This window comes from Capsella rubella, unplaced genomic scaffold (genome assembly GCF_000375325.1).
Source record: "Capsella rubella cultivar Monte Gargano unplaced genomic scaffold, Caprub1_0 scaffold_2, whole genome shotgun sequence".
Taxonomy (NCBI): Eukaryota; Viridiplantae; Streptophyta; class Magnoliopsida; order Brassicales; family Brassicaceae; genus Capsella; species Capsella rubella.
This window is the reverse complement of record NW_006238922.1, coordinates 9,405,725-9,421,275: the sequence shown is the minus strand read 5'-3', so window position 1 is coordinate 9,421,275 and position 15,551 is coordinate 9,405,725. Positions and strand designations below refer to the sequence as shown.

The 15,551-nt window shown below is 36.0% G+C and overlaps 4 protein-coding genes and 1 non-coding gene across 6 annotated transcripts; 3 read left to right on the top strand and 2 right to left on the bottom strand.

Annotated features, from left to right (window-relative positions):
* Nucleotides 1-194: 194 nt before the first annotated feature.
* Nucleotides 195-268, bottom strand: TRNAN-GUU. Its single transcript has one exon. It is a non-coding gene; the product is annotated as a tRNA-Asn (tRNA).
* A 93-nt stretch (nucleotides 269-361) lies between these two features.
* On the top strand, nucleotides 362-2,387 carry LOC17895644 (pentatricopeptide repeat-containing protein At1g69290). The gene has a single exon (XM_006301581.2). The coding sequence runs from the start codon at nucleotides 389-391 to the stop codon at nucleotides 2,363-2,365; it is 1,977 nt and encodes a 658-aa protein (XP_006301643.1). The 5' UTR covers nucleotides 362-388; the 3' UTR covers nucleotides 2,366-2,387.
* A 515-nt stretch (nucleotides 2,388-2,902) lies between these two features.
* On the top strand, nucleotides 2,903-4,695 carry LOC17895022. Of its 2 annotated transcripts, none has more exons than XM_023788229.1 (4): nucleotides 2,903-2,998; nucleotides 3,217-4,036; nucleotides 4,136-4,453; nucleotides 4,555-4,695. In XM_023788229.1, the coding sequence occupies exons 2-4, from the start codon at nucleotides 3,219-3,221 to the stop codon at nucleotides 4,664-4,666; spliced, it is 1,248 nt and encodes a 415-aa protein (XP_023643997.1). In that variant the 5' UTR covers nucleotides 2,903-2,998; nucleotides 3,217-3,218; the 3' UTR covers nucleotides 4,667-4,695. The 2 variants fall into 2 exon arrangements, with proteins under 2 accessions (XP_023643997.1, XP_023643998.1); XM_023788230.1 differs by having other exon boundaries at nucleotides 2,940-2,992.
* Nucleotides 4,696-9,301: 4,606 nt separating this feature from the next.
* On the top strand, nucleotides 9,302-11,337 carry LOC17894734 (probable LRR receptor-like serine/threonine-protein kinase RPK1). Its single transcript, XM_006301024.2, has one exon. It carries the CDS (start codon nucleotides 9,474-9,476, stop codon nucleotides 11,148-11,150), a length of 1,677 nt encoding a protein of 558 aa, XP_006301086.1. The 5' UTR covers nucleotides 9,302-9,473; the 3' UTR covers nucleotides 11,151-11,337.
* A 143-nt stretch (nucleotides 11,338-11,480) lies between these two features.
* Nucleotides 11,481-13,042, bottom strand: LOC17894265 (ninja-family protein AFP1). The gene is made up of 2 exons (XM_006302438.2): nucleotides 12,145-13,042; nucleotides 11,481-11,925 (listed from the first exon to the last, which is right to left on the bottom strand). Exons 1-2 carry the CDS (start codon nucleotides 12,806-12,808, stop codon nucleotides 11,564-11,566), a joined length of 1,026 nt encoding a protein of 341 aa, XP_006302500.1. The 5' UTR covers nucleotides 12,809-13,042; the 3' UTR covers nucleotides 11,481-11,563.
* Nucleotides 13,043-15,551: the final 2,509 nt, after the last annotated feature.

Here is a 15,551-nt window from a genome sequence, read left to right as displayed (position 1 = left end):
GTATTAAAGTTCATAATCAGCTACCAACAAAAATCAGGTTGTAGCATCAATATTGTTACTTTTTTTTTGTCAATACCAAACTCATGGGAACTATGAAAAAGAGGCTGGGCTTTTCTGGCTGGCTATGGGCTTTGGTTGTACTATTTTGATTCATATGTAATTTCATAAAAGAAAACTAGAAAAGCTAAAAATAACGCTAGAAGGAGGGGTCGAACCTCCGACCTTGTGGTTAACAGCCACACGCTCTAACCAACTGAGCTATTCCAGCAACTTTGAATGATGTAATGCAAGATAACGATTTATATTGTAATATAACAAACCTCGAAAGCAAATTGAATATGGCGGAACTTGATCACTCTCAACCAGATGATCTTGCTTGTTTCATAGAATGTTCAGAAAAACTCTAACTTCAATCCAACGAAGACACTTCTCTTCGTCTTCTCCTGAAAGTCCTTCCCTTTACTCTTTCCTCAAACCCTCTCTCTTCTCCAACAAGCCAATCACTCTCACTCCTTCACTATCGCCACCTCAAAACCCCAAAACCCTAACCCAAGATCAAAAAGCGTCCTTTGAATCTGCCCTTCACGATTCCTTAACTGCCCAGAACACCGATGAAGCATGGAAGGCTTTTCGATCTCTCACCGCCGCTTCTTCCCTCCCCGAGAAGCGTCTCATCAATTCCCTTATTACCCATTTGTCCAATACCGAAGGAAGCGGTGAAAACACCTCTCATAGGCTCAAACGAGCCTTTGCTTCTGCTGCTTATGTAATTGAGAAAGATCCAATTTTGCTGGAGTTTGAGACTGTTCGTAGTGTTCTGGAGTCGATGAAACTGGCGAAAGCTTCAGGGCCAGCGTTGGCTTTAGTGAAGTGTATGTTTAAAAACAGGTACTTTGTTCCTTTTGATCTCTGGGGGCATTTGATTATCGATATCTGCAGAGAAAATGGAAGCTTGGCTGCGTTTCTTAAGGTGTTTAAGGAAAGTTGTAGAATTGCTGTAGATGAGAAGCTTGATTTTATGAAACCGGATTTGGTAGCGAGTAATGCGGCTCTCGAGGCGTGTTGTCGGCAGTTGGAATCTCTGGCTGATGCTGATAATGTGATTGAATCTATGGCTGTTTTGGGTGTGAAGCCTGATGAGTCGAGCTTTGGGTTTCTTGCTTATTTGTATGCTAGGAAGGGGTTTCGAGAGAAGATAAGTGAGCTTGAGAATTTGATGGATGGTTTTGGGTTTGCAAGTAGAGGAATCCTTTATTCCAATATGATCAGTGGATATGTTAAGAATGGTGATTTAGATAGTGTTTCTGATGTTATACTGTATAGTCTTAAAGGAGATGGAAAAGACTCGAGTTTTGGTGAGGAAACGTACCTTGAATTGGTAAAAGGGTTTATAGAGAATAAAAGCGTTAAAAGTTTAGCGAAAGTGATAATCGAAGCTCAGAAGTTGGAATCGTCTTCCATTGATGCTGACAGTTCAGTTGGCTTTGGAATTATAAATGCTTGTGTCAAGCTTGGATTCTCAGATAAAGCACATAGTATTCTCGAGGAAATGATTGCTCAGGGAGGAGGATCTGTGGGGATTGGGGTTTATGTGCCAATCTTAAAAGCCTATTGCAAAGAGTACAGAACAGCTGAAGCTACTCAGCTGGTTACAGAGATCAACAGCTCTGGCCTTCAGTTAGAAGTCGAGATCTATGATGCTTTGATCGAAGCTTCCATGACAAACCAGGATTTCATATCTGCGTTTACATTGTTTAGGGATATGAGAGAAACAAGAGGGGCAGATTTGAAAGGGAGCTACTTAACAATAATGACAGGTCTCCTTGAGAACCAGAGACCGGAATTAATGGCAGCGTTTTTAGACGAAGTTGTTGAAGACCCTCGTGTCGAAGTAAATTCCCATGACTGGAATTCGATTATCCATGCCTTTTGTAAATCCGGGCGCTTAGAAGATGCAAGGAGGACATTCAGAAGGATGGTTTTCCTCCGCTATGAGCCAAACAACCAGACATACTTATCCCTGATTAATGGATATGTGAGTGGCGAAAAGTACTTCAACGTCCTGCTTTTGTGGAACGAGATTAAAGGGAAGATATCGTCCGTGGAGGCAGAGAAGAGGTCAAAACTAGACCATGCTCTAGTCGATGCGTTCTTGTATGCATTGGTGAAAGGAGGGTTCTTTGATGCAGCGATGCAAGTGGTAGAGAAATCCCAGGAGATGAAGATATTTGTGGATAAGTGGAGGTATAAGCAAGCATTCATGGAGACTCACAAGAAACTTAGATTGCCAAAGCTGAGGAAGAGGAACTACAAGAAAATGGAATCCCTCGTTGCCTTTAAGAATTGGGCTGGTCTCAACACATGATAAAACCTTTCAGGACACAAGCCCCAGACATCTCTCGTTGATGTATTGTCTCTTTCTGGTGTTACGACACGTGACATTGCTAATAATAGAAAGCATCAGATAAGAGAGTTTTTAGTTAAAAAAAGATGGCGCCAAAAGCAGCCAAGATAGATTAAGACGAGCTAATCCCTAAATTGTAGGAATGCCTTTGGTTTATAGGAATCTGCAGGGGAAAAAAAACAACAACGACCAAATGGATTAATCCTTTCAATTTTGTAACTTTTTTCCTTCTTACTCTTCAAAATTTGAAAGGATTAGTCCTTTTTGTGTTTTTTGGTTATAAAAGTTATATAACAGTTAATGTTTTATGGATTTCTCATTGTTCTAATCTCAAGGATTGATTTCACAGTTTCTTGTATCGAAGGTTCGTTGCCGTTATTGAGATCAAAGTTTTCATGAGTTCATCATTATATATCTGTTGTTTATTCTTTGAACCATTTGCCTATTTTCTTTTACAGTTTGAAAAATTATTTCAAGTTCCAATTTGGTTTATAGACAGAGAAGGTTACTAACGGAGGGAGCCATTGCGGGTAAAGTATAAGGTTCGAAGAGCTACGGTTCATTGGAAATTTACATGGATATTCGTAGGTATAAGTAAGTCCTCTGTTTTACTCTTTTATAATTCTTCTTTATGCTGCTTTACGTCGAAGAAATTAAAGACTTCAAGGACTAAGTGAGAGGTCTTGTTGTCTATTATAAAAGATTAGATTTTAAGGATTCTAACTGGGTATGTTCTTGAAAACATCTCCTTTTTGTGCATTTGTGAAGCGAGTTCAAAGAAGATAACTAAATTTTCATATTTTGTCTTGTAGCTATGGAAATGAATCACAAGAAAGGGAAAAATAGAAAGGTATATCATCTAAAGAAGCATAAAAAGTCAGAGAATAGTAGGAGTTTTGATCCAAGACCAACTAACAAAGAAGGGAATGATGAGAAGCCGGTTTTGTTCCAATTGGGGAGCATTGCTAGTTACGGGGTCAGTGATGTTCGTCTCAAAACAGATCCAGAGATCACCTCCAGAAGATCTGCATCTCTTTCCTTGTCTCCAACCTCTTCAGGGGATATGCTTGAGATCAATGCAAAAGAAAGGAAATCCAGCTTATCTTTCGATAGTAGTAGCATACACAATAAGGAGCTCTTAAGTCACTCTTCTAAATTATGCGAGTTACAAGGTTCATCAGACACACCAGGGTCACAAGTATCTGGTGTAACTTATGCTTCAGTGGAGCCTACGCTTATGTCTCCTTCTGTTCAAATAATGGATAGAGAAGGATCTGACCGAGCTCAGAGCAACTCGTCAGCGACCTTGGAGAAGAATTTGAGCACCATATCAAATGATTCTCTTTTTAGTCTCAGCATAGGTGATAACACGATAGCGAGAGATGAGTTGTTCAGTTACCGAGATTTCAAGTCTGGAGAGATTACAAAATCGGGAGAGCTGTTATCGTTTTGCCCTACTATTCATGTTCCGGCTTATTCTTCTGATCTAGGCAAGAGCTTTGATATGGAGGATAAAGCAAGTGAAGAATGCGAGGATAAGTCGTCAAACTCGAGTGCATCGTGGAGGAACATTGGAGATTGCAATAACTCAGACGAAGCACCAAGCAGCACACAATCATTTTCATATCCAATGTGAGTTTTGTTACTTTTATACCATCGTCTCATTGTAGTAGTCTTTGTCTATGGGGAAACAAGAACTTTCTTTTCAATTATTTGTTACTTTTAATCCAGAACGAAAAAGAAGAAGAAGAAGAAAAAGGCAGCAAAGAAGAAGACGACACAGCAGCAGCAACAGCATAAGCAGAAGAAGAGGTGTTCTTGGCTGTGTTGCACGAACACTGGACCGTGCTTCTCCTGGTGCAGATGGCCAAGTTGTGATTACAGCCTCTCTTGCTGCAAACGGCTAAAATGTTACTCGTGCTGCTGCAAAAGGTTAAAATGTTGCTCATGCTTCTCCTGGTGCAGATGGCCAAGTTGTGATTGCAGTTCTTCTTGTGGCTGGCTCTTCTGCTGTCATTGGAGCTGTTGGAGTTGCTGTTGCTGTTCCAGGTACATTGCTACTTCCAGATTCTTACTTACATTACTCTTCTTTAATCTGTGATTGTTTCAGTCGAAAAGCCCACAAGGAGATTTCTTTGTGTTTGCTGCAGTTCTTCGAAGAAGGTAGTTGATGATGAGATGATAACTAGAGGGAGTAAAGAGTCCAAAACATCACACAAATGGTTCTGTTGCTTTCCTTGTTGCTCTTCTTCCTCTTCGTAACTTTAGATTAGATTCTTTATTCAATTCTCTGTATTCTTAGTTAAAAGGATTAAAAGAAAAAAAAGTGTTAGACTTTTACAAATGTAAATGTTTCTTGCTTAATGAGAGCACTTACCAAAAAATTGAAGAACAACAATATACTCATCATCATATGAGAGGTTTGAGAATAGTATTACGCAACATAACGTTCAACAAGGTTAGGTATGAGGGAGTGAGCCTCAAGTTTTCAGATTCGAGTCTCGAAAGGGAACTAATTAATGAGTAAAGGTATATTCCCATGAATCTCAAAAATAGTTTCAATGTCATCAGCAAAGATAACCTAACTTGCGCTTGTTTGCAAAAACGAATATGCGCAAATTTCATAAAGCACATTGATACACTAATGAATCAAAACCATTGTCCAAGTGATAATGATGATGATTGATGTAAATATGTGTTTTCATATCCTAAGAAAAAAACTGATTTATCAACGAAACTCTATAGCAATCTTTAATCAAAATATATATATTCAAGTTACGTAAACCAGAATTTCTCAATAGACGTAATATTGGGCTTCATATGGATCCTCTAATAATTCACATATTTCAAAATATATAATATACATCATTTAAAGAGTAATATGACATATATACATACATTAGCAAATTAACAAGTAAGAGTAACAAAATCTATTTTTGATGACATGTGATCTCTTTTATAAATCACAATTCACAACTTTTCAGTTTAAACTATTAATTTTGCGACTTTTTATTTTCTAATCATCCGTGCCTCGGAAAAGACATAGTACGTTAGTACGGAATCATGTGCGCCGTCTAAATCTTTTTAAGTAATTAGTGTAAACCGTTACAAATGTCTTTTATTATACATTTCACATAGTAACTTTTGGAGACTTGTGCTTTTTAATAAAGTAAATGAACAATGTATTTTTCTTATGTTCCTAACTTTCATGTTAAACTGTTAATTTTGTAACGTTTTTTTTTTCCAATCATCTGTACCTAAAAGAATACATATTGTACGTACGGTAACACAAATTCACGTGTGCCATCTAAATACTTTTAATTAATTAGTGTAAACCGTTATAAATGATCTTTGTTGTCTATTTTCATGATTAACTTTTTGAAATAAATATTCCTTTTTAATAAATAAATGAATGGTATCTTTTTCTTGTACCGCAACTTTTTAGATTAAACCGTTAATTGTGTAACGTTTTCTTTTCCAATCATCCGTGTCTCATAAAAAAACATGTCGTACATACATTAGTACGGAATCACGTGCGCCGTCTAAATATTTTATATATATATTTTTAATTATTAGTGTAAACTGTTACAATTAATATTTATTACACATTTTCACATAATAACTTTTGTAAATAAACATTTTCTAGCAAAATAAATAAAACAATGTTTCTATTTTATGTTGCGAGTTTTCCGTTAATTCTTGTAACTTTTTTCTTTTCTAATCATCCATATATCGAATAGACATATCGTACATACTTTAGCAATGAATTATACTCACATCCTATAAGGTGTGTTAACATACCCACGGTTACAAATGTTCACATCTCCATATAGGTGTTCATACCCGTTACTTATGTTATGGCAAGATATAATGAACACATTACACGATTCTTCTGTTTCTTGATTTCATGGAACTGCGCACAAGTACAAAAACTGTAACTCCTCTTCTTTGTAACGCTCACACTGATCAAGATACATTAAACACATTACAAGATTCTTTTTTTCTTGCTTAAGATCTGCGAGTTAATTAATGGATCTGCGCACAAGTACAAAAACTGTTACTCCTCTCTTCTTTGTAACGCCCAAATCGTACTCTGACATCAGTCTCTTCTTCGTGTTGGTTAAAGCTTTTAACTTTAAGGTATCAGCGGTTTACAATCCTAAATTACGGAATTAAAAGACTCGTGAGTTTATAAAAGTTGGACCACATATATTTCTCACGCGAAACGTACTGAACGTCACAATAATGATGAGATTACACATGCATCTACACAGAGGAGATTACACATGTTCCATAAATTTTACGAAACTGCTAATGACGTAAGGAATCTCAAAACAAGAAAGAATATTGCTTTAGTAATATTAATATAAATAAATTAATTAAGAAACTAGAAAGCTTATTTAAGTGCAATGAAATAAAAAAAATAAAGAAACTTTAGATTGTCGTCAAGAACTAAGCAATTTGATATTTCTTAAGACAATTCTCAAGGTTACAACCAAAATTCATCATTACATGTACATTATACACATATATGTATCTTCATTTTATTAAGCATTCAAGTTTTACATGTACCAATAAAATAGGCTTTTGAATTTCTCATGAGACATTATATTGGGCTTCATATGTATCCTCTAATAATTCATTTATAACAAAATATTTTATGTATATTATTTACAGATTAATACGACTTTAGTAATATAATGTCTTTATAATACGTTAGGAAGATACACTTTTTAATAAAATAATTGAATAGAGATCTTTTTTCTATATTGTGACTGTAAATTTTAAGTTTTCATCATCCGTGCCTTAGAAATGGCATCGTATGTACGTTAGTACGGAACTATATGTGCCATCTAAATATTTTTAAGTAATTAGTGTAAACCGTTACAAATGATCTTTTATTATACATTTTTACATAATCGTTTTTGAAAATTTGTTTTTAATATAATTTAAATAAACGATCTCTCTTTCTTGTATTGCAACTTTTCAGGTTAACCCGTTAAGTTTTGTCGTTTTCTTTTTTAATCATTCGTGCCTCAGAAAAGACCTACTGTAACGTTTTCTGTTCTAATCATTCGTGTCTCAAAAAGACATACTCTAACGTTTTCTTTTTTAATCATTCGTGCCTCAGAAAAGACCTACTGTAACGTTTTCTGTTCTAATCATTCGTGTCTCAAAAAGACATACTCTAACGTTTTCTTGTTTAATCATTCGTGTCTCAGAAAAGACATATTGTACGTATGTTAGCTTAAAACACGTGTGCCGTCTAAACATTTTTTAAGTAATTAGTGTAAACCGTTATAAGTGATCTTTATATACATTTTCATAAGTAACTTTTAAGAGTATATAATTTTTAATAAATAAATGAATAATGTTTTTTATATCTTGACTTTTAAGGTAAAACTGTTAATTTTGTAACGTTTTCTTTTCCAATCACCCGTCTCTCAGAAAAGATATTTCGTACGTACGTTAACACGGAATCACGTGAGCCGTCTAAATAACTAGTGAAAACCGTTATAGAAGACCTTTTTAATATTTCTTTTTAGTATCACTACTTTTCTGATTAAACCGTTAATTCTTGTTATCTTTTTCCTTATCTAATTATCTGTATATCGGAAAATGACATACATATATATTGTATATATTGTTTAAATGTATAAAATGAGGTAAATGGTTGCAAATGTTCACATCCCATATAGGTGTTCATACCCATTACTTATGTTGTGAACATATGGCAAAAGATATATTGAACACATTACACGATTCTTTTGTTTCTTGATTTCATGGAACTGCACAAAAGTACAAAAACTGTTACTCCTCTTCCTTGTAACTCCCACTCTAATCAAGATACAATGAACACATTACAAGATTCTTTCTTTTATTCTTGCTTAAGATCTGCGAGAGTTAATAATGGAACCGCGCACAAGTACAAAAAACTGCTACTCCACCTCTTCTTCGTAACGCCCAAATAGTAGTAGTAAAATCAGTTTTCTTCTTCTTCTAGAATTGGTTAAAGGTAATCCTAAAATACGGACTTTAAAAAGAGTCGTGAATTTATTAAAATCTGGACCATATAGTATACTAATTCTGACGTGAAACCGAACGTCATAATGACGATGAGATAGATACAACACACACACAGAGAGAGGAGGAATACACGTTGAGTGATCGGTTACTAAAAAAGAAAAAAAGGATTTTAGGAATCTAATCATGGACCAATAACAAGACTAGGGGGGGTAGGGTCTCTCCTTTACCTATCCTGCCTGGTCAAACCAGAAGCAGCCATGTGTGTAGTCTCTCTTATTACATAAGTAAATTTTATTACATTCAGACATTGACTTCACTTGGGTCCTACGCCTTTTTTTTCTCTAAAAGTCTCTTAGACAGTGACAAATATTTTCACGACAGAACCGAGAGAGACCCGGCTGAAAGTAAAACACTCTCTATCTCATCGCTCATCTCACATAACAAGATGTACTTCATATTATGAATTAAAAGGAAAAAAAAGAAAGTGTAATGAAAATATAGAAGAAAAGATATTACACGAAAGAAAATAAAATATTAGGAAAGGAAACGAGAAAAATTCATTTTTGTTTTGGCTAAATGGATAATATTTTAAGTAACATCAGTTACAGTAAGTAAAGTAGTGTGTGTTTTGAAATTTCCTCAAAAATAATTTTAAAGAAAGAGAAGAAAAAGTTTTTTAAAAAGCTGAGATTTTTTTTTTTCTTTGTTTCTTTTTTTCCTGTTTTCCTCGAAAATCATTCTGCTTTGACTGTTTCCAATACGTTAAGAACTTTTTATTAAATGTGTTCTTTGATAATCGAGCCATAGAAAAATATTTGTTTCTTTTTTATGTCATTTTCTTTTAATGTAAAAGAAAGTTTCTTCTTTTGCAACTTGAATTTTGTTTTCGATTTCTCGAGAGAGAGAGGGAGGGAGATCAACTTTTTAACCCAAAGTACTTTAAATTTGTGAGGAAAGGAGCAAATTTTTATCTTCAGGGTTTTCTGATTTTGCTGTCTTCTCTTTCTTCTCTTTCTCGTGTTTGAGGGGTTGGGAAGAAAAAATGAAACTTCTGGGTTTGTTCTTCTTGCTGTTTAATTTGTTTGTGTTTTCATTTTCTCGGAAACTTTTAACAAAGAGTGGTGGTCTTCACGACGATGGAGCTGTTCTGTTGAAGCTCAAGAGTAGTTTCTCTGATCCAAATGGACTTCTTTCTAGCTGGGTTTCCGACAGCTCATCAAACCATTGTTCTTGGTACGGTGTTACCTGCAACTCTGATTTGAAAGTCGTCTCTTTGATTCTCAGAGGTTGTGATGTGGGTGAAGGTGGTAGTGGTAGTACTAGTAGAGGTCTTCATTTCCCAGATTTGTCTTCTTGTTCAAGTAGAAGACTTGGTGGTGAGATCTCTCCAGTTGTGGGAGGTTTGTCTGAAATTAGGGTTTTGTCTCTGTCTTTTAATCATCTGAGAGGTGAAATTCCAAAGGAGATTTGGGGGTTGAAGAAATTGGAGGTTCTTGATCTTAAAGGCAACAGCTTTATCGGTGGGGTTAGGGTTCTTGATCCGTTGAAAATATCTAAACTTGTAGGATTTTCAAGTTTCTCAAGCAATGTTGTTCTTAGGAAACTTATGAGTTACGAGGGTGAAGATGACATTGGTCCAAGCCCAGCTGATGATGATTCCTCTGGCAAATCTGGTTTGTATCCGATTGAGATTGCTTCGATTGTGTCGGCTTCAGTAATTGTCTTTGTGCTTCTTGTTCTTGTTCTATTCTTCCTCTACACGAAGAAATGGAAACGGAACTCGCAGATTCAAGTAGATGAGATAAAGGAGATTAAAGTGTTTGTGGACATTGATACCCCTCTGACGTATGAGATCATTGTTAGAGCTACTGGTTTCTTCAGCAACTCTTACTGTATTGGTCATGGTGGTTTTGGTTCGACTTATAAAGCAGAGGTGTCTCCAACGAATGTGTTTGCTGTTAAAAGACTCTCTGTTGGGAGGTTTCAAGGGGATCAACAGTTTCATGCTGAGATCTCTGCTCTTGAAATGGTTAAGCATCCGAATCTTGTTATGTTAATCGGTTACCATGCGAGCGAAACCGAGATGTTTCTCATCTACAACTACTTATCTGGTGGAAACCTTGAAGACTTCATCAAAGAAAGAACTAAACCAGCTATGGAGTGGAAGGTTCTTCACAAGATTGCTCTTGATGTAGCGCGTGCTCTCGCCTATCTTCACGAACAGTGCTCTCCTAAAGTCTTGCACAGAGACATCAAACCGAGTAACATACTCTTGGACGACAAGTTCAACGCCTACCTGTCTGATTTCGGACTCTCGAAACTCTTGGGAACTTCGCAGTCTCATGTCACAACAGGTGTGGCTGGGACATTCGGATATGTTGCTCCAGAATACGCAATGACATGCCGTGTCTCGGAGAAAGCAGATGTTTACAGCTACGGTATTGTCGTCCTGGAGCTGATATCGGATAAGCGAGCTCTAGACCCTTCTTTCTCAGCCCATGAGAACGGGTTTAACATTGTCTCGTGGGCACACATGATGCTGAGTCAAGGCAAAGCCAAAGAAGTCTTCACCAAGGGACTATGGGAGACTGGCCCTGCTGACGATCTGGTCCAGGTTCTGCATTTGGCTCTCAAATGCACCGTCGATAGCCTCTCGATAAGGCCGACAATGAAACAAGCTGTGAAACTGCTGAAACGAATCCAGCCTAATAGATTGTGAAACAATGCTAGAAGAAGAAGAAGAAGTGTGTTGTAGAGGATATGTACAGCAGCAAACAAGTGCGTAGCCGTTAGAAGTCTTAAGTTATGTTTCTTTTCTTTCCAGTGTAGGGAGCTCTTTCATCTGTATTACTCTATTCACCATATGCATCATAATCAATTATTAATATGTTATTCTCAAATCTCAATCTACTCTCTTAAACTGATATATGTGATGCATCAATCATTAGAATGTTATTCTCAATCTTCTCTCTTAAACTGATATAAATGATGTTTCTCCTTAATTCCCTCTCTGTGGTCTGTAGTAAAAAAATACATATATAACTTAAAATTTGAGAAATGGCCAAGACTCTTAAAAACATCTTCTCTAAACAAGAGTGGGTTTTGGTTAGAGGGTTTTTGGTCTATTATAACTTATAAGAGATTAGAAGGAGAAGAGGTGTTGACAACAATGTGCCTAAGAGGGTGTTCTACATTCGGACCACCGGCATGTTTAACGAAATCAGCCGGAGACAAGAAATCGCCATGGCAAACACACATGATCCTCACTTCTTCACCATTGCCGTATCTATAAAGAATACCATCAACTCTCTTCCCATTAGGACCATCTCCTTTTGTAAACACACATGGCATCTCACTCTTGCCTTTCCCTTGTGGCTCCATCTTCATGTTCATGTCCACTGAACTCAGTCTTCTCAGCCGGTTTGTTGGCTTTGTTGTTGCTTCTTGTTGTTGTTGAGTTGTCGATGTTAAGCTTCTTGCCTCATCACTAGACGCTGTATTTATCAAAAACATTACATGTAAACATTGGTCCGTTACCAAAGCTAAAATGACCTTTCGGGTTGCGAAAAAGCGTAAACTTTGCATCCAAGGATTAAGCTTTCTACCTAAACAATCAACACTAAAATTTGGGATTTGAGACTAAAGCAAATAGATTAACTTAAAGTAATTTATATAGCTTGTGTTAATGATGATCAGATTAGAGAGATTAATACCTTTAGTTTCTAACTCGGAAACGCTCGATGAACCTCCTCCTCCGCCTTGAGACTCAACGGAGCCTTCAAGAGCACCACTGTGCTGCCGTAAAAGCCCGCTTTTGTTAGCAGTAGCAGACCACCGAGGAAGTCCTGAAGTTGGTCTACCTCGCCGTCTCGAAGAGGTGGCCGTCGTCGCAGCTTCTTCCGGATTACCACTGTTTCCTCCACCGCCGGCGCCGCCGCTACGAAGCTTCTCGCTCCTCCGTCTCTTAGCAGCCATTCTCCTTAGCGTCTGCATCTCTTTCCTCTTCCTCCACTCCTCCTCAGACTCAGCCGGCAACGACGTCGTTCTCATCAAACCCATACCCCGCGTAGTAGTCGTCGCGGCCACCGCCGCCGTTGTCGTAACCGTCGTGGTTTGATGACGATGATCCTCCCGGAAAAGAGGCATCGTGACAACGACGGAGGAAGATCTCACGAGCTTGTTGTTATTACTCTTATCAACTCCAAATCTCCCACCAAGAGATAAACCAAGATTCAACTCAACCTCTTCATCGTCTTCTTCATCATCATCTTCACCTTCAACAGAGTTAGAGATGAACCTCTGAAGCAGATCTCTAGGAAACACACAACTGTTACTCCTCCTCGCCATTTCTCTACTTCTCTCGTTTGCTTCCGCCATTAAAATTAAAAGAAAAAAAAAAACTAGAGCTGATGATGAAACAGTAAATAAGGAGAAAAAACAAAGATCAGATTTTGATGCCACGATCCATAACCCAAAAGGCTTTTTAATTTACAAGACACGTTTTGTTACTATTGAATAATAACATTACTTGGGGGAGACGAGAAAAATGGGGATGATGAGAAGACAGAGAAGAGAAAAGGAGAAACTCAAATTAGAGCGAAACAACACACAGAGAGGAATGAATATTCAGTTTCATTTTACTTTAGTTTCGTTATTAACAATGTTACAATTAAAAATATATCAAATCCCTGTAATTATTATTTTTTCTATTTACTTCTAAATTTTTTTGACCAAAAGATAGAAAAATATGTAATCAATTTGGAAATCTTATCTCAAAATCATTATCTTTTTCATTATAATTACATACCTTTAATTACAAAAAAAAAAGTTTAAAATTAGAATATAAAAAAAAAAAGGTTTTGGGGGCACGTAGAAGGGAAAAAAAGGATGAGAGAATAGCCAATGTGTGAAAAGGTACTAAGAGAAGAAGAAGAGCCAAGTGGCAATCAGATGATCCCTCGACTCGACACGTTTTCGTACGGTCTTCTTCTTTCTTTTTTTAATTTTCTTTTGTCTCCCCTCATTTTATTTTATTTTCTCCTTATTATTGTTTGTTGCTTCCTTCTTTGCTCTCTTTTTTCTCTACTAGTAGTAGTCTCTATTACTACTTTAAAAGCAAAAAATCTGTAATTGTTTTTTTATTAAATGTAGAAATTATTCGCTGGCAAAGATACGTGTTCTCAGCAGCGTTAAAGACGGGGAAAGAGACATGTGTCATCTTAAAGAGTACAAGACACGTGTTTCTCTCTTACGTTTATGTTCAATAGGCTAAGGTTCTTTTGCTTGTGTTGCATTAAACTCACTCTCAGGTCCAATATTTTTTTGTTCATTGTATTTTTTTTTTAATATGATTTAGTATACGTACGTGAGTGTGATCAGGGGCGGACCCAGCCAAAAATGTTAGTGGGTGCAAAGTGACAGTTATAGGATTCGAACTCACCATCTCCCATGTATTATGGGTGTAACATAACCATTTTGCTATATTAACAATTATGAACATAATAAAATTTTTAACATTTTATAAGTTACTGGTGGCAGCTGCCACCACCACCTATAACGTAGGTCCGCCTCTGAGTGTGATAAGTTGTGTATTTTTGTTACATGTTCTATAGTGTGATTTTTAAATTCATGATTGGACCTTGGCTTGGTACTATTCAATTTCGAAATATAAAATTGTGTTCTGCTTTTAGATAAATAAAATCAATTATGAGTTAAGAAAATGTATGGAGCAATAATTAATTTATGGTTTAAGATGATTTATTATGAATAAATATCTTTAGCATTGTTGACAAAAAAAAAAAAAAATCTTTAGCATTAAGATAGTTATCTAGCATATTAGATTTAGACTTCTAAAACATTTTGTTTTTTGTTGGCTATGTTTGTAATATTCGAGTTTCCGTTTATAATTAGAATAATAAAAATTTAGATGAAAAAAGATCATATACTAAGTTTGGTAATGATATAGATTAGATATTTGGAGTCTCTGATAAGTAATGATATAGATTAAATTAATATTTTCACTTGGACGTTTTTATGGATTTCAAATTTGAAGCAAATATTATATGAGTTATATGGACATCTGATCTTATATTCCAGGGATCTGAATCTAAATAACTACATTTGAAATCTAGATATCAATTATTTTTTGACCAAAACGAAAAGATAAAAATAAATTTCAAAATTCTAAGACATTAATTTATTCTGTAACCTTAATCGAACGTGATCTTCATCGCATAAGCCATATATTGATATGATATTTTTATTTTTGTATCTTTTCTTATAATAAAAAAAAAAGGTTATTATTGGCTAAGGTTGAGGTACATGGTCCTATATATAGACGGCCAGCTCAGAGAGATCTGGGGAGAGACCTCTTACACCGTGACAGCGAACTGTCGCTGGAACATGAAGCATGTCAGAGCTCGGCCATGTAACACGTGTCCTTGTTGGTCTGGTGATCCTTGCGTGTCTATATATCCCGATCCACACTTCGTTTTATTTTATCCACCAAATCATCTACTTCGTATAATCATAGAACGTGAACTATATAGTGTTGATTTCATAATATTTGTTGTTATATATGTACACTCAGACGATTCATAGATTATGAGTAGAGAGAATCTGTACTACTCAAAATGGTATTATCAATGGTAACACAAAAACTATAACATAGCTGATGAGACTGACTCGATGAACATGACATATTGGCAAATCGTTAGCTATATATTGACCATAATATAAATATTGCACAAGAAGACTCTATATAATACTTATCTATGTTTTGGTCGTGTATGATTTAACCTCATGTAATGTATGATTCTGGAAGGAATATACGCCACTCACCATCACTAGCTAGTCCACCACACATCAAGGTAAATAGGTGTTGTGATGGGCAATGGCGTAGGGAGTTTATAGATTGTATAACATATAGAATCACGTGTCCCCAATATATTGGTCAATGAAAGTATTTGATTACTTGTTCATTTGGTTTTAGCTGTTTGGTTATTTGATTAACTCATATGAAAATTTACACTTTTTAATAGGATTCAAACAACTTTTGTAAGAGAGGTTTTGAATATTGAATGTAATTTGTTTACTTAGAATGAACCTTTTATATTGCATC

Bases quoted from the DNA above. Each gene is read 5' to 3' on its own strand.
- LOC17895644 (XM_006301581.2), top strand. From the start codon at position 389: ATGTTCAGAAAAACTCTAACTTCAATCCAACGAAGACACTTCTCTTCG.
- LOC17895022 (XM_023788229.1), top strand. From the start codon at position 3,219: ATGGAAATGAATCACAAGAAAGGGAAAAATAGAAAGGTATATCATCTA. The intron at 4,037-4,135 runs GTGAGTTTTGTT...CTTTTAATCCAG, and splicing joins CAATCATTTTCATATCCAAT to AACGAAAAAGAAGAAGAAGA. The intron at 4,454-4,554 runs GTACATTGCTAC...TGTTTGCTGCAG, and splicing joins AGTTGCTGTTGCTGTTCCAG to TTCTTCGAAGAAGGTAGTTG.
- LOC17894734 (XM_006301024.2), top strand. From the start codon at position 9,474: ATGAAACTTCTGGGTTTGTTCTTCTTGCTGTTTAATTTGTTTGTGTTT.
- LOC17894265 (XM_006302438.2), bottom strand. From the start codon at position 12,808: ATGGCGGAAGCAAACGAGAGAAGTAGAGAAATGGCGAGGAGGAGTAAC. The intron at 11,926-12,144 runs GTATTAATCTCT...TGATAAATACAG, and splicing joins TTCCGAGTTAGAAACTAAAG to CGTCTAGTGATGAGGCAAGA.